The 20,159-nt window shown below is 39.3% G+C and overlaps 1 protein-coding gene across 4 annotated transcripts in view; it reads right to left on the bottom strand.

Moving 5' to 3' along the window:
• The window catches only part of slc2a4rg (SLC2A4 regulator), a 71,745-nt gene that overhangs the window by 17,363 nt on the left and 34,223 nt on the right, over nucleotides 1-20,159 (bottom strand). The window contains exons 5-9 of one of the 4 annotated variants that reach the window (XR_015777477.1): nucleotides 16,923-17,023; nucleotides 13,058-13,331; nucleotides 11,903-12,043; nucleotides 7,736-7,863; nucleotides 6,825-7,129 (exon numbers count right to left, since the gene is read on the bottom strand). Coding sequence is in view for 3 of the 4 variants with exons in the window: in XM_042491236.2 (XP_042347170.2) it covers nucleotides 7,018-7,129; nucleotides 7,736-7,863; nucleotides 11,903-12,043; nucleotides 13,058-13,331; nucleotides 16,923-17,023 (756 nt within the window). In the remaining variant the exon portion in view is untranslated. Of the gene's footprint in view, nucleotides 1-193; nucleotides 7,130-7,735; nucleotides 7,864-11,902; nucleotides 12,044-13,057; nucleotides 13,332-16,922; nucleotides 17,024-20,159 lie in introns of those variants that run through there. The other 3 variants (XM_042491236.2, XM_088082069.1, XM_042491238.2) reach the window with 3 other exon arrangements.

The raw sequence follows: 20,159 nt of genomic DNA, 5'->3' as shown, positions 1-20,159 counted from the left end.
ATGGTACTAGTGCTGTCGTAGCCACTGCTGTCCACAAGGGGGCAGGATAGACAAGTCAAAAAAAAAGAGACAAAGGAGTGAAGTATGTCTATTGATCTTACATTTCCTCCTTTGGTAGATTTTAAACATCTCCTGCAGCCATTTGTCTTATTCATGCGCTTATAAAAGATTAATAGTGTATCTGACTGCGGACTTCTTCCATTCAGGTTTATTTTCTTTCCGTCACATTACATCACATAGATCACATTATCAGCATCATACATGGTCATCCATCTTTCCAAGCACTAGTCATAGGCTTGACATTCACACAAATACTCCTTGAGTGCACCAATCCTCAGAAAGTGCTTCCTCCGTGTGCGTGGGACTGCTGATAAAGACCAGAGGCCGAGCCCACGCACAGGAGAAATCTTGCCCTCCAGTGAAGACCCGAGGCTGACGTCATGTTTCCCTCAAAAACGCTTTTAGCTCTGCGTTTCTCAGGCTTTTTTATACATTGAGAGGAAAACAAACCACATCAGCCTAGGGTTATCAGTTACTGAAAGGGAAAATCTAACACATAAAACCCTTCAGTGTTGTATCTCCTAACCAAAAAAAGAACAAAAAGATGAGCGATGCTAGACATGCAAAACAACCTCAAACTCAACCAGACAATCAATCAATCAATCAATCAATCAATGAGAAAACAAAACGAAGAAAAACAAACAAGCAAAAGTCAGTTTTCACACCAGCCAGTGTAAGGCTCAGTAAAAACACAACAGGAGAAAAAAAATGGTCATCAAATGAGAGATGTGACAAACAGAGGGGTAAAAGCCAGGACAAACAACAAGAGCACAGTAGAAGAAGCAGAGAACTGAGTGGAGCTGCCATTGCAATGCATTACATTACATTTGATTTGGAAGGAGATCTATTGGCTTTGCTGCTGCTGGTTTACACACAAATGAAAACTGACATTCAAGAAAGCAGCACATAGATTTTTTTGACGTGGAAATAAAAGGCTTTTTTTTATGCACATTTCAAGGGTTTAGTTTAGCTTAATATACTGGGTAAAGGCTTGGGTGGGACCACAGTAAAGCTGGACAGCACAAGAACAGAAAACAGGAGAAAAAAAAAGAACAAGGTGATCAGAGACGAATCACTGTAGTGAAAATGAAACGGGAAGTCTATTAGGAAAACGAGTGGAAGACACTAAAAGCGTGCTGTCTGTTGGAATGTGCAGGGCAGGATACAAATTCCTACAGGGTTATAATTTTCAACTAACCAGATAGGTCGAAGGTTATCCTGCCTAACAACAACTTAAAAGCCACAACCACAAACAACATCCACGACAACGATAACCACATTTCAGAAAAATGACTATTTGGCAGGGAGAAAGACAAACAGCAACAGTGTGAGCAAGAAGCCCAGATGACACCAAAAGCTCAAGTTAGTTCTTGTTTCATTATAAAGCATCTCATTGCACAAAATAGGAAGGTAAAGCAATACTGCATGGTTATTTGATATGACTTAGCAGTGTGACGACAGCTGTGGGTGTTAGAGGATTTGGATACCAAAATCAGGACGCGCTACAGGTTCACTACAGGCAGTACAAAGTAGCCAGCAAATATATCAACAAAAAAAAGACATTTCTTTTTGTAGGTTTTACATTCAACAGGTTTTTTCTCCCCTTTGCCACTAAGCTACAATATACATTGAATCTTTTACGTGTTATGTTCACTATAGCTTCTCAATCGACTTTTAAAAAAATGAAAGAAAATATTCTGAGCAACTATACTGTAAAAAAAGTTTACTTTTCATATAACAAGATAACAACAACAAAGAAAACAACAATATATGAAAAAAGCCTCACGGTTCTCTTTATGTTGCATATGTACAAGAAAGCCCTGAAACTGCAAAATCCATCTATATCGTCACTGCGTGTCTCGTGTCTGCTCTCCATCAACTTTTCCCTGCAAACCCATAAACAGTCAGTCTCCATCTCCCAATTTATAAGTGAACGTTTGAATGTAAATCACCAATAACATCCACAAGAGCAACTTTGTACCCACAGTTCTTTCTGGCCATAATGTCACAAGTCAAATTCTTATTGATTTCGGCTTGAGCCTTGATCGTCACGGGCCAGTTTAGTGCAACTCAAAAAAAATAGGTGGAATAGTGGAACCACAGGAACCAGTAAGCTTAAGGGGATAGTTCAGATCTTTTAAAATTGTATGAGGTACTTATCAATAGTCAGTGTTTTACATTCAGCAGATGTCAGTCAGCATGCCCAGAGTTTGAAGAAGCTGGCTGGAGTCAAACACAAAAGTTAAGCAATGTATTGCTGAGGACAGGGTTAGCAACAGAACATTTTTAGGCATCTATAAAAAAGTACAGTACCACTTACAAAAAATAATACAAGTGTAAGTTTACACTTTATTTGGAATATTTTCACCCCTTTACCTTCATGTCAGACTGATTTCTGACAGAAAATGAAGTAGTTATATCGCCCTCTTCAAAGCCAGACTCCTTTAAGAAAAATGTTCATTTAACATCGCTGTACACAGGAGCAGCGGGTTCACCACTGCCTCGATTAGGAAGTTTATTTGTATTATTGTGACTTTGACCCATGTAGTTTGGATTCATCAAAGACACACGAGAACACAAACTAACTTATCAAGGCAGCAGTAGACCAAAAGTGGAGAAAATACTCTCAATATAGAGAACACTTAAACTGTTACAGATTGTTTTGGTGGGACTTTTTTATGGTGCCTAAAATACATCTACTTCCTGCCGCCCCATCTACAGCAGTACCATATTTAGCTTTGTCTTGACCATCCTGCAGCCTCTCCTAACCGGGGGCACGCCGAACGACATCTACCTTTTGTGATACACCGATTATGGATAAGTAGCCCATACAACCCCAATGAAAAAACTCCAAATTATCCCTTTAACATGTGACAACACATTCACTACCAGCAAAAGCACTGGTCTGTGAGCCTGCTGGTGAAATCTAAACATGCTCACACTGAGGATGGAGAGAGACCTGATGGGCTGCATTCAATACTCCATTAACAACCAAACCAGAGAATTAAAAGTGGTATCCAGCACTAATAACAGTATCTACACAGTTACTACCTCAGCTCAGTAAAATGTGAATAAGAAAGGAAGCACAAAGATGGTGTGTGTGTGTGTGTGTGTGTGTGTGTGTGTGTGAGAGAGAAAAAACTCCAGGCAATAAAGCATCTGTTATCAAGACATTAATGCGTAGCCACTGACTGAGACCGGTGTTTTCCCATCACTGAGACAAGGCAGGTGCTGCTTTCAGCCCTTGGCACTCCTCCAAGGAAAGGCAAAGTGACTACCTAAGTACCACACTGTACTTCCCAGTACCACACTTCTAAAAACAGCCAGTATGATTAGTACAATAAATCTGACACAGAGAGCAAGACATTAACTGTCGAGATCATTATAATGGGGGACCCCCAGGGGTACAGGACCCCCTTTCCCTGACACCCCATGTATTCCATCGGGCAGTGACGACACCCCTCCCACCCCTTGAAAAAAAAAAAAAATCCTTTCACTTCAAAATTTGTGTATATAAAATGTCCATGTATTAAAAACATGTCTTTGCGCAGTGCAACGTAGTGCAATATCATTAGGTCAGTATACCTTTTTTTTCCTTTTTATGTTCTTTTTATTGGCACTTTGTGAACTTTTTGACCGGAAGAGACCGGAAGCTTATCTGGGATGCCACTGGAATAAACGATTTACAGGCAGGATTTTCAAAATAAAATGGTGGCTTATAACATGAACTGAGTGTGAGATTAATGACTATTATTAAATGTGTGCTTAATGTGTCTATCTCCAATTAAGTCGAGCAACGACTTCCCAGCTTTCATCCAGAGCTGGTCGCGTCTAACGTGATATCAGCCAACAGCAGACAGCATGAGTGACCTTGTGGCGACGGAGGGAAAGCACAGGTGTTTCTATGGTGACAGGGGTCTGGAGTCATACTATACCTCAGGCATGGAGTCAAATGCTCGAATGCCTGCTCATCTAGGAGAAGACAGGCAGTGTGTTTGTGCGTGTGCGTTTGTCAAACGCTGCTATGGTGATCAGGTCAGGTCAGGGTAAGGAGCGCTCTGAGAGTCGAGAACAGAAAGCACAATCTACTTAGTGCCAAATTTGTTATTTGGGGCTTTATAAATAAACTAACTTGGCTATGGTTTATGGGAAGCAGGTCATCTTGGTAGATTGGTAATGTCTTTTATCAATCGTTTAAATCTAAAAATGTACTGAGTCAGCTCAGAATAAGTTACTACTGTTGCTAATGAGGGGAGGAAAGAAAATATCTAAATTAAAAAAATTTAACTATGACTACTGATGTTTAATTCTGTTCAACTTATTAATTATCACCAATAACATATCATCACTTAGTTGTTCATCAATGTCATATTAAAACAATTACAAATACACCTCAACTCTGCAGGTGTTTTAGCCTGGTGACTTGTTTCACTATGTTTACATGCACAAAATATTCCCAATTTTGACCGTATTCCAAAAAAAGACAATATTCCTGCTATGCTGTTTACAGGGCTTTTGAAAAAGAATATTCCAACTGTATTCCCCTTTACTTAAAGCCATGAATACACTGATTAATGTACCCTAACATGTTGTTTATCGCATCAAAATATGTCAAATTGGAATGGCCGAAACTGCTTGTGCCATTTTGCTTCTTTGCACAAAATAGTTGTGTAAATTTTTTTTTTTAAATTTCAGTGTTACAATAGTTACAGGTATCCAAAAGCCGGTTGATATTCAGGTCTTTCATAATGTTTAAAAGTAGGTGTTTCTTCTTCCATCCAGAAATGTGGGCTTTTCTTTTGGGCATGCATCTCTACCCCACAGCCTTACAAAGTCTTGGCATGTTGGTTTGTGTACAACACACAGAGCCAACTGTTAACAGACAAGAGGCCGTGTGTCACAAATGAGAATGCTTCTAAAACCGAAATAACATCGGCATATCCTACGTCCTAACCGGAAAATGCTTCACTCCAAGTAAGGCCTACTTCAGAAAATCAAAACAGAACATGCTGTTTAAATGATCTGACTCAAATTCAGAATTTGTCATATTCGGAAAAATAGTGGAATATTAGTGTGCATGTAAACCTACTCACTGTATTTGTCTTTTGTAGGAACACTCCTGTGTAGCAGGAGAACATCTTTTCAAATATTTTTAGGGAAAAAAAATATCTGAGATTAAATTCTGTTAGGGTACCAATTGCATTTTTTCTTTCATTGTTCATTGTATCTTAGATTATTACAAGAAATGTAAATTGGGTAACTAAATGTTTTTTTTTTAAAGGGTCCTTTTTTCATAGAATGGACAATATTGCAGATTTGTTTTTTGTTTTTCTCATACAGGTAAAAGGGAAACATAAAAAAATTCTAAAAATCTACCGCCTATATTTCACCTAAAGTTTGGAAAGGCAGGCCTGTCTTTTAAGATTACAGGCCTATTCTAAAAACTTGTAACTTTCAATTTAAAAAAAAAAAAAACAGCACGCTTCTCCTCACTTTCATATCAATCAGTATATAGTCGCCCACCCACACTGCTGCTCCGCACTGATTTGATTCTCACTTTTCATTTCCAAATGTTTAGAGTAAAAGATTATTCCAAACGATTAAACGCAACATCGACTAAAATAAAAACATAGGAACATGTCCTATGAAGTTTGGTATCTACAAATGTTGCAGTGCTGGTTAGTGACAGTTACCGTGAAGTCTAAAGATTGGGTAACCTCTCCATTTAAAATGGTAAGAAATGATTTTTTGGTTACAATCTCTTTGTTTTTCACCTACAAACACAATTAACATCAGTAAGTTAAAGTTTCAAAGGGCAGCAATCAATCATGTATCATTCATTGTGGTAAACAGTCTCTTTAAGAACATCTGCTATAAAAGGAAAAAAACTGAGCCTTTTTGCCTCAACTCGCCTTAATAACAATGACAACCACAAAGCAAGACCATAATAAATGCTGGAATCCTGCTGATTGCACAGTGCAACTGCTAGTTGCTTCAGCAAGTCAATGCTGAAAATAAACTCTATATAAGAAATAGATATCAGGTCTCTCAGGCATACGCTGTGGTTTCAGTGATACTCTAAAAGATGACTTATTTCTCCAAGGTGCATATCTCTAGGGTATAAGTAAAGAGAGGAACGAATATTTCAGATATTGTGTACATCTCTCAAAAATATTTTGGAAAGTCAAGGGCAAACTCTTGTACCACTTGTGTTTGAGGGTTTTGTGCATTTTTACAAAATTACAAGAAGAATAGCTGGCTGTGCTGAATGCTTAATGAACAGGTAGTAGATACTGAACAATATGCACCTCAACATAATGTCGATATCCAGTAAGGCTGCAGAAGACAGGGATGCTAGATTCAGGATTTAGCTTACACCTAAACTGTTGGTTGTAAGTGAACAGGCGTAGGTTTGAAGTCCCTTAATTAAACAGTGACAATGAACAGATATGCTACAGAGGTCTTACCGAGCAAATCTGGTGTTAACCCTTGAACCTCCAAAAAGTTTCATGATCCACCACATAAACAGTAGACTACATGATGCTCCTCAAATGAACAACAGAGTATACCAAAAAGCTTATCTGTAGTCTTTAAACATTGCCTTGAGTTGAGGCCGTGAAAAATGGCAAGAGAAAAACAAAGAAATCAAATTCCAATTTAAATGTTTTCCTTATTTGTGAATGAAAATGTTTCAGTCCTAGAAAAAAAGTCTGCAAACCTGCATAAAGTTGCACAGTTTTTTTTTTTGTTTTGTTTTTACCCACCAGTTTTATTTTCTCTTTGTGTTTGGAAATGGAAAAGAGAGAAGGTGAACCCCCTGCTGGGCTGGAGGAAGCAGCACTGAGAGCTCCGTGGTGGAGAAATCTCCCCTCGTCTCCTCAGTGGAAGAGTCCACCTACAGCTGTCACTCCGAGTGAGGAAGAGCTCATCTCACAATAAAGAAAGGGGGGGACTGGATTAGTCGGTGAATCTCTGACAGGCTTTTTTCCAGCGACAGGCTGTGCACCACATGTCTCTCTTCTCCATGCCGTACACCTTTCGGCACTTCTTCGCCTCCCCACGGGGTTTCCTTGGTAACAGCAGATGTGACAGCATAAGGACAAGCACACAGACATCCAGACGCCCACACGGGCATAAAAACACGTATATATGTGCAATGCGCTCAAAGGCACATGAATTTGTACATGCTCATGTAGGGGCAGGGTCGGACACACATACAAACAAGTCTTTCCTTTCAACAAGTCAATATAAATGTAATTCAATACAAGGAAAACATCTTTGAGGAGGATAACAATGTGATGCAATTGCTATTGCTCTTTTTTACGTGATCTGAAATCTGATGTGATATGATTCAGCACCATAAAGAGCAACTCAGGGTTCTGGCAGAGCTTCACGTACTTGTTGTGGCTGGGTCCTGCTATTTATAAAGCCACTCAAACAACAATGATAACCACAGGGGGAAAGCAACGAATATCAAGTGATCGTGAAATGGGGGACAAAGGAAGATAAAAGAATAAACAAAGATAAGGATAAAGGAAGATAAAATGTTTTATCTTAAACACCATCTCATAGTTGACAGTAGCTGGAGATGACAGTAGCCAAACCAGCCTCACTTTCTTGATATATTGAACCAACACACAGAACACAATCACACAGACAGTTGCCTGCTGCATACCTGGTTCCAGGTGTAGATTTCAGTGCCGGCGTTATTAAAGCATGGCTCTTGTTAACAGTGGCATGCGTGCTAGCTGCCGGCTGCCGCTTTTCACCTATGCTCACTGTCCGGATGTGAGTCACAGGCCCCTGCAAAAGTGGAAAGACAAACATTCTCAATATTGTACCATGTAGCACCCAATAATGTAATCATTTTCTAGAAATGTGATCAAATTTGCACTTAATTTGACTGAAATTGTTATAATAATGAATGATGTAATAGTTTAACCAATAATGTATTAAAATGTCATGACTGATATTGTAATAACATATTTTACAGATTATGTAGTATCTTATTACATTACGGGGAAAGTAATTCCTCAATGCAAAGTGATAAAAACTTTAACTTATCAGAAAATAAATAGCCAGAGGTGTAAAAAGTATCAAGAAATTAAGGTGTTATGAGTTTTTAAAAGAGTTGAAGCCTTTAAAACTAGAAAATATGTAATCCACTCTGGTGTAATGGATACTCATTGCACAATGGTCAATCAGCAAAAAAACATGACTGACCTGAAATGTATTATAACATCAGTAAAAATGTTACTATAATATCAGTCAGGACACACATCTACACACATCACACTGACGGGTTATAACTTGCCAACAGCTTCTCAGAGTCCAAGTTAAATTACTCATATTTCATACTTGATGCACTACAAAACAAATGCTGCATTTTAGGATACAAACTAACCATTTACAGTGTCAAATACAGTAGAATAATGACTAAAATATCAAACTACTTTCATTAACTAAACACACACACACACACACACACACACACACACACACACACACACACACACACACACACACACACACACACACACACACACACACACACACACACTATCTGTTTCTGTCTGCAGATTTGTGGTCCAGCATGCTCACATCATTACATCCAGACAAACACAGGATTTCCTGGATAAGCTGATTCTTCATTTCTTTGAACTATCGTCGTCATGTGTCACTGTGATTGGCCGGCTTTTGGAGTAACTACAACCGGGATGTGTCTTAATTAATCACAGCAATCTCTGATCTATATATAAATTCCTCCAACCTTTTTGCACTTTGCACTGCTGCACATACATGAACCAAAATAGCAGGTGAGTTTAGAGACATCCACACTGTCTGTGTGCTCAAGACATACCACTCTGCATGATTAAAACAGGGCCAAAGGGGTTAACAGCACAGAGACAGCCTTATTAACAGTTGTGAATGAATTTAAGATCAAGGTTGTTCGCCTTGGTCTTTTAAGTCTTAGTGCAGCTTTAAATACTGTTTGCAATTTTTTTCTCATACACTTCGGAAATGAGTTGGCCTCACTGCTGTCATCACTTTAGTACCTTACTGGCAGAAAATTCTTTATTGCCTCCGATTAGTAAGAGTCACAATAACACTTTGTGGAGCACAGCTGTACTGTGCGCAAAGACCCAGCCTACTCTCTCTCTGATTTGCTACTACTCTTTGCCTTTGTTGGTTGGGATGGTTAGGTTTAGCCAAGATAGGAGAGATTGGTTAGAGTTAGTGTAAGAGTGGTTCAGGAAGAGCAAATGTGTGCACTGTGCGACTTCTATAATCTTCTTATATCATGAAACAGGCACACGTTATCACAATTACATGGATGGCATCCAGCTGAAACAAACTGCATGAATACGCTGCATAAGTGTGTCTTAGATGTTAGCACACGCATGGCTCTGCAACACAACCGTGACAAGCGAGAGGAACTAGTAACCAAAGTGTACTCCAAGTAGGTGTCATCCTTGGTTCTTATCTCAAGGCTGTTCTGTGTCACTAAAAAAGTGTTATCAGAGTGCTGCTGCTCAGGCCAATGTTAAGCAATCAATCTGCGCCTTTATCACTAGCTGGCTGCACTATCCTGATGCAATCCTTTTTGGTCTGTTGAAAAAAGCCAGTTCAAAATCGATTCATATTAAATGTATCTGTACATGTTTTATCTACAACCAGGAGAGCTCACATTACATAAGATTTTGCTTGCCCCTGCAGAGGCTCCCTGTCAGTTTTATTATTGATTTTAAGACCCTTTTATTGGTTTGTAAATCTTTAAAAAGTTCTGTGCCCAAGGACATCTTATGTGCTTTTAAGAGAGAATATGTGGCCCCCAGATCCCTCAGGTCCTCTGACTGTCTCCTGGCTGTCCCATGAGCCCAGACTCTGATTCATGGCAATGCCGCTTCAGCCATTATGGCCCCAGCCTTTAAACAGCCACAAGACGCCCTGATGATATTAGAGAGTGCATTTTAAAGTTTTTACCTTAGTTGTTGTAGTTTGATTGTTTTAATACTTAATTCCTACTTTTTTTGAAATTTCTATTTAGTTGCATAATTCTTACACAAAGAGCTATGAGACATATATAACATAATGTTGGTCACTTTTAAAGTGTAACTTGGGGAAAAAACAATTTTTGAAATTAGTCCAGTATTGAGCGTGGCCGCTGCAGCTGGCAACCGCTACCCAGGCTGCAATGTAAACCTCCATGCATTGTTTTTATGTGCCCTTAGCATGATATATGTTATGCACTTTATGCACTGTGTGTGTGTGTGTGTTTATATATATTCTTCTTCTTCTTTGTTTAACCAGGCAAATGACTAATTGACATTTAAATTTTTTTTCAAGTGACGGCAGCAAAAACATCGGAACAATATTAAATACAAGCAGACAAATAAAACTATCACACATTACAAAGAGCAAGCACAGCGTCCAGTTAAAATGCAACACCGAACAGTCAAATATGTTAATATGTGCAATTTTCTATTTCAGTGAGAATCACAGTAGCAATCCTATTGACCAAGAGTGCTGGTTTCTCGATCTTTTGAAGCTGACTTCAATTCCCACATAGTGATCAGATCAGACAGTTTCAGGTCCTTCTGTAAGTTATTCCAAGTGGAGGGGGCAGCATTTTTAAAAGCTTATTTGCCAAGTTCTGTGCGAACCCTGGGGAACAACATCAAGAGAATACTGAGAGTGCAGGTCATGCTGATCTAGTTTTGTACACAAATAAGAAGCCCAAGAAGACTCCTACAAATAAAAACTAACCAATGCGAGAGTCTGCGGACGGACAGAGAATGCCATTTAGCAGCAGTGAACAGTGTACAGTGGTGTTGCCGTTTTCACTGCCAGTTGTAAAACGAAAAGCAAAATGGTACACAGTATCCAACTTCTTTAGGCACGATAATTATCGTGCATCCCTAATAGAGATGCATCTGTCTTTCTTTGCAGATCTTCTCTTTATAAATGCACGATAATTATCGTCCTGATAATGGGACTTATGATGTAATACCGATAATTCCGATTAGAGAATTTGATTTTCCAGTACGACACACACTGCATTATGCTGCACGTGACGTCAAACTGCTGCGCCTGCTAGATCAGTCAAAACATGTCATCACAGTCAGCAGCACGGTTTCCCACGGTTTTAACTCTTTCCCTGCCACTGATGAGATTTTCCATCTGATGTCTGATTCCTCCCAACTACCAACAAGCAGAACAATGTAAGAATATGCAGAGATCACAACAAAGCTGTTAGGCTTACTTAGGGGCTGTTCTGTAGCTGTGATGCTTCCTGACATTTTGGGGAATGTTCCACTCTATACTTCCACTATTACTCAAAAAGAATATTATTCTCGGCATTATTTTTGTACAATTCAAGTTGACAAAACAAAAAACAAAAAACAAAAAAATATATAAAAATGAAATTGATTTTGCTCTTGATAATAACTTTCTTTTACAAAAATGCGAATTTCCCAGCTTTTTGTCTGAAATGTCGTTTTCTTTATGAAAATGCTCAAATTATAATAATCTGTACTCACTACATCTCAGCCTTTCATACCGTCCAGTAATGAAAACCAAACAGAAAGAAATGATCGGTTATCAGTATCTTATCGGCCATAAGAAGCTGGAAATTATCGGTTATCGGTAGAAATAATCATTATCATGCATCACTAATCTCAATATAAAGAGAAGATGGTATGAAGAAGCAGGGAGAGAGAAAACAAAATGGGTGACATAAAAAGCTAAAAAAAAAAAAAAAAATTAAAAACGACGACAAGTAGAAACAGCAGGAGAGAGGTTAAAATTAAGATAAAAAGGCGTGAGACCAAGCCTCACTCACCGGGACGCCTTTGAAAATGACAGGAGGGGATTGCCACGACACACTGATGCCGTTCCCAGTCCCAATTCCAAGCCCGGTCCCATTACCACTGCCTAACCCAGCCAGCTCAGGACCCACTGGGATACTCACTGGAGCAGTGGCCTGGAACGTGGACAACCACCCGCCATAGCCAGGAGAGGACACGACAGAAAGGAGGAGGGACAGCAAAGGTGCAGACAGAGACGGACAGGAGGAGAATACAGAGAAAAGAGATCATATAATGAGCAGGGAAGGCACTTCTCCACCTCGACAGCTGAAATCTGACCAAGAACACAACTGCTTACCACAAAACTTTGGATTTTACATCAACAGAAAATGTGAGTTTTATAACTATAGATAAACAATACTGACAGGCACCTGTAGAACGTGGTAACAACACATAAGTTTGCAGTATTGAATTAAAGATGAGTGTATTTATAACAAGGGGTATTTGTAGTTTCAGTGCATATACATACTGTAAGTCTATTCTGAAGTGCATTTTGTGTTGTCATAGCAACTGCAAGTTCCATACAACCTCGAACCACGGCAGACTGAAGGAGTGAATTCAATATTCAGTACTGAAAGAGTTATACTTTAACCAAATGTGTTTTTCCAGCTGAAATCCTTTCAGTTTTACCTCCAAGGGCATATAAGTGAGAAGAGTGCACATGAATTTGTATAGTTAAGAGGAAGAAAAAGAAGAGGAAGGACGAGGAACAGAAGAGGGAGGAGGCGCGGGTACCCAAAGTTGCTACAAAGCAGTTCAAATAAAGTGTTGCAAGCAGGAATTTGAGCACGATTGAATATCTTCTCTGACTTTCAAAAATATTCGGACTTCATTCTTCATGTGACCTTTTGTTAATATTTGCAATGTTTTTCTTTTTGTTCTGCTTTCTCTCCCTGAGATATACTCCCACACTGGTGTAGGAGTTCAGTAATTCGCTCTGACCTCAAAGCTTTTTTCCCACACTGATCTCAAAAACTGTATCTGCAGATTCCATATGATAGAAATCTCAAACTTTTTGGCTTTGTAACATACAAACTACTTGATGTTCTGTCCTGTGGCACTGCAGTGGCATCAATTTTTTGAAATCATATTAAGTAATGCGTGAGTCCAGTGTGTCTTGTGTGAATTACCTGGTAGGCGTGGTCAGTGCGAATGTGGCAGAGCGTGGAGGGAGCAGACTGACTAAGCAATGTCGGGGCGTGGCTCTGCGAGCCGTTCATACTGATGTGTTCGGAGTGAGGGACAGCGGTAAGCGGTGGAGGGAAGACGGGCGGAGGGCCAGCCGTGGTGGGGGATGTGGGTGTGAGGCTGGACAAGCCCTCCGTTAGGCTGTCCATGTTGACCTCAATCTCTGAGTAGTAAAAGTCCTCCTCTCCATCACTGTAGTCCGAGTCGCTGTTTCGCCTGCAGGACAGAAACATCGAGAAACTCTTTAGGATATCAGTACATTAAGGTTATTATAGCTCCATTTTAATTTTAGTTTCAGCTTTTATGTTATGATAAAAGGCATTAAACCCTTTACATTTTGAGCCACACAGCTTTTTAAGATTGCCTCTCTCATTTTGTTTCACAGCAGCAGCAGCTTCAAAACTCATCTTATCACATCTTTATGAAGGCGCTGCAGGTATATTCTCAAACTAAGTCTGTTTCTCCCTTTCATTCTAAATTCATAAATGTGGTGCCAGAAAATGCTTTATGGTATGTATCTGTTATGCTTCCACTTATTCCTCTCTCATCCGCAACCATTAATTTCATGGCTCCGGTCCATGATCACAAATGGGCATTCCTCTGAGGAGCATTAGCCTGAAGACTGTTGGCTGAGTAGACATATGAAATATTGCCATTGTAATAGAGTACAATATTTTCATTCTGTTAGATATTTCTGTGGAAATAAAGCAGAAAACATTGAAGTACACTAAAGAAATGCTAATCATGTTTATCCAATTTCCCAAAATTTCAATTGTATGATTTCTGTGTGTGGATGGTTTTAATCTTAGTTCCGCATTCAGTATCATATTGAAAAACATTTAAAAAATGCACCAACCAATTCAGCATATTTTTGCATACTATGCACATGTATTTTATGTGTCGTTGTTGGTGGTGTCTTTTCAATGCTCTGTTTTGCTTAGCTATTTCCCCTAAGGGCAATAAAAGGTTTAATTCATTCAATGATTTCTTACCATAGACTGTAAACATTTAAACAATGCTGAGAAGAAGAAAATAATAAACATACTCTCAAAACATTAAAAGTACATTTTAAAATGCTGAGCTGGAATCCCATTCAAATCTGTCAGCACCAGCCTCTCAGACTTAAAGGTTTTTAAGTTATATTTTATCACTGCTGGACATCTGACCATCTGACTGTACCTCTGCTACATGACCACCGCTACTTTTGGTCATGTATCGTAAATATTGCAGCCAGTACTGTGTCCTAATGTACTGTTATTTGCTTTGCCTGCCCCTGGAATTGCCCCTCAGCGGGGTAAATAAAGTTGTTTTTTTTATTTAATTGAATTTAATAGTGGTGTGAAAGATTGCAATTTCCCTGCCTGTGACTTTCCATTTTAATAAAAAGCTACTGACATCTAGAAACACAAGCCCAGCCGTCAGTTATATGGGAAAAAAAGTGCAGGAGGTGGTTGCTCATCCCAGCAGCAGGGGGCAGTAAAAGCCAGTGTGCTGCAGGGGTCCTCAAACAAACAGGCTGGTGATGAAATGACAATAACTGTAGGAGGTTAAACTAATGCATGAAGTAACAGTGGGAGTCTGTCTGTCTCTACTTGCTTCTAGTGATATGAACATAAAATTATCAGAATTAGCATCACTTTCAAATCTTTGTGCAAACTGAAAGTTATTGCTGCTTCGTATTTCACTGAATGACAGATGTATCGTTTTAAATTGTCTCGAACCTACTTGCTGCATTGGGTCAAAAGCAGCAATGTAAACTAGTGCTGTACTGTTACGATGTGATACAATGGAACACATACATATATGATACAACGTGGTACCTCATACCTGTATATTGTATTCGGCCATCTTTTAAGCATCTGTGATATGAAAGTATCGGCTTCCTCATTGTTCAATATACCTCTAAGCACATGGCTCATATGTGAGGAAGAAGTGCTAATAAACAAGTTCAGCTCTGCTCAGATGTAAAGGCAGGCAGATGAACAGCATCCAAGCATTGACGTGTTAGATTTGTCACTTTTCTTGTCTTACCACATAATTTAAATCACAGAGTTTAACATGATTACCCCGAAGCCGTAGAGAAGTGATTACTTAAGTGACACCCACACAGTGGAGGTCTTTATCTGAGCGAAAACCAAAGCCTGCAGTTACAAAAACATGAATATGAAAACAAATAAAAACAAACTTTTAAATACTGTCGGTGTCACTAGGAACATCATCAGTGTGACTCATAAAGATCATCATACTGCCTGGTGGTGGTGATGTGGTGTGTGTGTGTGTGTGTGTGTGTGTGTGTGTGTGTGTGTGTGTGTGTGTGTGTGTGTGTGTGTGTGTGTGTGTGTGTGTGCATGCGCGCGTGTGTGTGTGTGGTGGTTAAGAGATGAGAACTGGGGCTGACGGCACAACAGAGCAGCATGCGAGACTTTAATCATACATGTATGGGGTCCATTATTTCATGTGATAACAATACAGTACAAGTAATACAATGTATTACTTAAAAAAGAAGCACTTAATTACTTTACTTAATTACTTTCTGTAGAAACTAATTGGTTTCATTACGCATGGCATTGCTTTTGCATTAGATCCCAACACTGTCTAGGACGCATTGTCAGATAATTGCAAGTTAACAAAACAAATTTAAACCTCACACTTGCCCAATACAACATCAACACAAATCCATATCCTAACAAGGAGGGACACCATTAGACAGACAGACTTAAATGAAGTTTATATGCCACGAAAGAGAGCTGACTGGTTTGCTCTGTGGATCATAATCAAATGTAGGTCACGAAATAGTATTTGGTGCTCATGAAAGATGGGAAACAACATGATAAGGCGAGTGGGAAATCCAAGCACTCCAAAATTATGCGAACGTGACGAAGGCCGGTGTCTATAATAAAGGCTTTTTAATGTAAATCCTCATTTTTCATGTTTGCATACTTTTCGAGTGCCTGGATTTCCCTCTTGCCTTATCCTGAAGTTTATATGCCGTTCACACATGTTTTTTCTTTTTAAGGGCCAAACACAATTAAATAAACTCGAGTCTCTTGCTCACCAAACCATGGCTTTATAGTGGAATAGTCCAGCTTGTTTGACCAGTTTATCACTTATTATACATCACAAAAAGTTTCTTAAATCATTTGCAACCTGTTCCTATTTAGAGTCAGCACAGACTACCTCAGCTAAAGAACCTATCTACAGGTGCTCTAGACAGTGTCACTGGTGTCAGCACGATTGATGACTTTTTTCCTATTCGCCTATTATGCAGATAGTTGAGGAACTTACTGAATAAAGGAACCCATAATGCCTTACATTACAGTCTTACATTGCGTAAAGTGTTAACCCCAAGACTGTCTACGAGGACCCTGACACAGCAAGCCAGCTGTCAGTCAATGATGGTCCATATGTGAGCATCAGCCAAATCAGCATCTTGATCTGTGAGAAGATGATCCGCTGGTGAATGAAATCACTCTGATTGGCAAATCAAAAGAAGCGGAAGTTAAGAAAGCAAGCAAGTCAATAAGGCCTATGTCCAAAATACAAGCAAGATAATTTTTTTTACCCACTGAACTCTTCAGCACAAACATAATTGTTTGTGTTATTGTCTGCTAGACCACGGTAAAGATGCTTTGCCCTTTGCAGTGTGCTAGCGAAGAGACATGACTCAAGTCTTTGATGTCAGTTTGGTGTGTGTCTGGGCCAAAAGAGATGTGAAGAATACAGCTAATTTGTGATCAAGAATCCCTGATGTATACGATAACTGAGCACTACATGTCATTGCTTTTCTTGTAATGACTTGTAACTCACCCCAGATGGACGGTGCGAATGTGTCGCTGGATCCCTGAGGAGGTGCTGAGGACCTTTTCACAGTTCTTCCACAAGCACTTGAACATCACCTTCATTGAGTTCTGAAAGAGACATTCAGCACAAAACCAAAATGAGTCAGAAAGAGCTAATTTAAACAAGTGTCACTACAAACACAACAGAGTGTGTTGTCATTACATCTATCTTTGGTTTATTTATTTAATCCTCTAATTAAAGCCCTTGGGTTGTGAATCATTTTCTCAACAATGGAAAAACATCAGCTGTCAGCCATGATAGAAACAGTGATGAAACTTAACACATTATCTGTAAAACACACTGATGAGTATTTCATGGGAAATGGAGGTCTATGCAGCCCGTATTGTCACGTCCCTCTGTGTGGATCTCATTGGCACCTTCTATACAAAGGCCTTCCAGGGAGATTGAGTGCCACGCTACAAGGGGCCAAACACTATACCTCATTAGAGAGCTATTAGAGCAGCAAGTCTATAAAAATAGAAACTTGATATATGACAAGTTCAGACACCTACAAAGTGAAAGGGAGAGAGAGAGAGAGCGACAGAAGAAGAGGGGACAATGAAACTATACCCTTTTCTGTCTACTTCACAGTATTTTCATGTTCCCTGACTGATCAATGAGCAGACTACATGTACTATTTTGATCTCTTCCTGCTGTCTGTGCATGTTATAAGTCGGGATGTTGGCTCGTCACTTTTTGGGTAAGATAGCAAAACTGAGAACTCGAAAATTGTCACTAACTTATTCTTTGCCTTAAACCCAAGATAAAACCCACAGGAGACTTCATGCCTGACTGCAACTTCAGACAGAGACCATATCATCGATTTTGTTGTGGTCACTGATTCACGAAGAAACCCTTCAAATTTTTGCAGATTTTCAAATAACTTTTACTTAAATACTAATAAATAAAACAATCATAATGTTTTACTGGAAAATATGTACAACTAAATAGTACTAAAATATATTGACATTTAGATGGACTAAACTGTGTCCAACAATAAAAATATACACAGTCTGGGAGGGTTTGTATTCTGATAACAAAGTAGTATTTTGCATCAATACATGCCCAGCTCAAAGGTCTTACAAGCCAGACTATCGGTTTCCATCTACATAGGTACGAGACAAATCACAGGAAAATATCAACAGTATATTCTGTATGCCTTCATACTTGTAGTGTATTATTCAGTCCAGTTTGCTGAATTTTCTAAAGCTTTAGAGATATGTGGTCGCATACTTTGCCACTCAGTCTAACTTCTCATTTTCATCAAACCAAAATAATGCATGATTTTTATTCTGCATTCTTACAATCTCAGTCTCAGAGCATGGGCTGGTAAGACAGTTATGGAGATGCCAAAACGCAAACTGGTGCGTCCTGCAAAACCAAGCCCATACAGGAGAATAACACAGTTTTTATTGAGTCCAGAAGATCAACCTTACCGGAAATAGTTTGGTGTTAGGATTGCAGCCCGGGGCTGCCCCTAATGTTTAAAACAACATTCAAGACCTCTCAAAAAAGTACAACTAAATATGAATACATGAGCACTCACTTCCTCAAAGGCACACCTGTGAAAACTACACTAACCTCTTTCTAACCTCTGATCATCAAAAGAAGCATTTTTAAATGTTCATCAGAATCAGAATCCAGTTTTATTGCCAAGTATATATACATATACAAGGAATTTGACTTGGTGTTTTGGTGCAAAACAATTAACATAAAGGAGGAACAAAAATACTAAATTTAAATAGAATAAGACATTAGATAAAAAATAAGGAAGCAATATAAAAATATAAAATGAAAAAATGTAAGATAATGAATACAAAATATATGTACAAAAGGTGCAATGGAGGGACTGTACAGTTGTGCAGAAGTTGAAGTGCAAATATCTTCAGTCTAAATAAAACAACCTACAGTATGCAGTGTAAACAGAGAAAGTTGATTTGATATCTGATCCTCTTCAAATCTGATGTTACATATACCCAGATAACTCCCCTTGACTCATAAGAAAGTCATAAGGAGATGAGTAGATACATGGAGTGGGTGTTTTTTAATATCAGTTCATTTTCCCTTTTGCCTATCAGGGGCTGGCAGCTGTCCGATGAGCAGGCAGGGACCTGCATCACTGCTAATGAAAGATAGTGGGTGTCTTCTCTCATTACCTTTCAACAGTCACTGGAGAAAGAAGGGCAAGAAAAGGCGGGATGGAGGGAGCAGGAAAGACCAAAAATGAGCAAGAGAAGAGTAGAACAGGTTTTCATCAATGGTTATGTTGGGTCTCTTCTACATTATTGCTACTTTCAACTGCACTGACTTCATTCTGTTCAACCTTAACATGCCATTTAAATGCTGAGGTGGTGCTGGCTATGTGCATGCCCCGTACCATGCTGTTTAAAACAACCCCCCTAATACAAATGACACAGCAAAGCTAGTCTTTCTTCCCACAAACAATCACAAATCACTTAATTCCCTAAGCGTTTTTCTTGCATCTTAACACTGTTACAGTAAGACTGGTGATTGCCATGTTTAATAATCCTCTTAATCCACTGCCTGCACAGAATCAAACAGCCTACAATCCAAGGGGCAGCTGCTCATAGAGGGGTTTAGACCTCTGGGGTTGGCATCAGCTATATTGCAACAAAAAGCTAGCCAGCAGGTTAACTCAAGTTTTATCCCTCTTCCACACAACTTGTGCGTCTATTCTCCACCCGGAGTCATCCTACTTCATTTCCTGTCTGCTTATCTATGGTATGGCATGACTCTCTGGCAGCATCGTCCTCTGTGTCTTTATGGTTTTATATATTCGGCAGCTCAATAATCTTCACTGCTGCCCCACTCCAGGGAGGTGGAATTGCAAACTCCCACATATTGTAAAGTAAATGAGCTCTCCTCTGTCACTGTATGGCCAGAGGAAATATTGAGATTCATTTCTCCTCTTGTTGCTACCATGAGCATCAGTTCTCCTCTCCTCTACACCCTCTGAGTCTCATTCTTATGCATCCCTTGAACCTTTTGTTACTTCCTGCTGTTCATCCCTCCCCACTCCTTTATCCTTACTAAACCTTCCCACCTCCCCCTCCTGAAAAGACTAAAAGGAGGATGTAAAGCTTCTTGACAGTAAAAACACTATGACATTCTGGACTGTTTCTATAGTAAAAGAAAATGACAGGGAAAGGAGTTAAAGGGAGAACATAATCCATCATCCGCACA

The sequence above is a fragment of the Plectropomus leopardus genome, chromosome 9 (genome assembly GCF_026936395.1).
Source record: "Plectropomus leopardus strain MGB_pleo_1.0 chromosome 9, ASM2693639v1, whole genome shotgun sequence".
Lineage (NCBI taxonomy): Eukaryota > Metazoa > Chordata > Actinopteri > Perciformes > Serranidae > Plectropomus > Plectropomus leopardus.
This window is presented reverse-complemented; position numbering and strand designations above follow the sequence as displayed.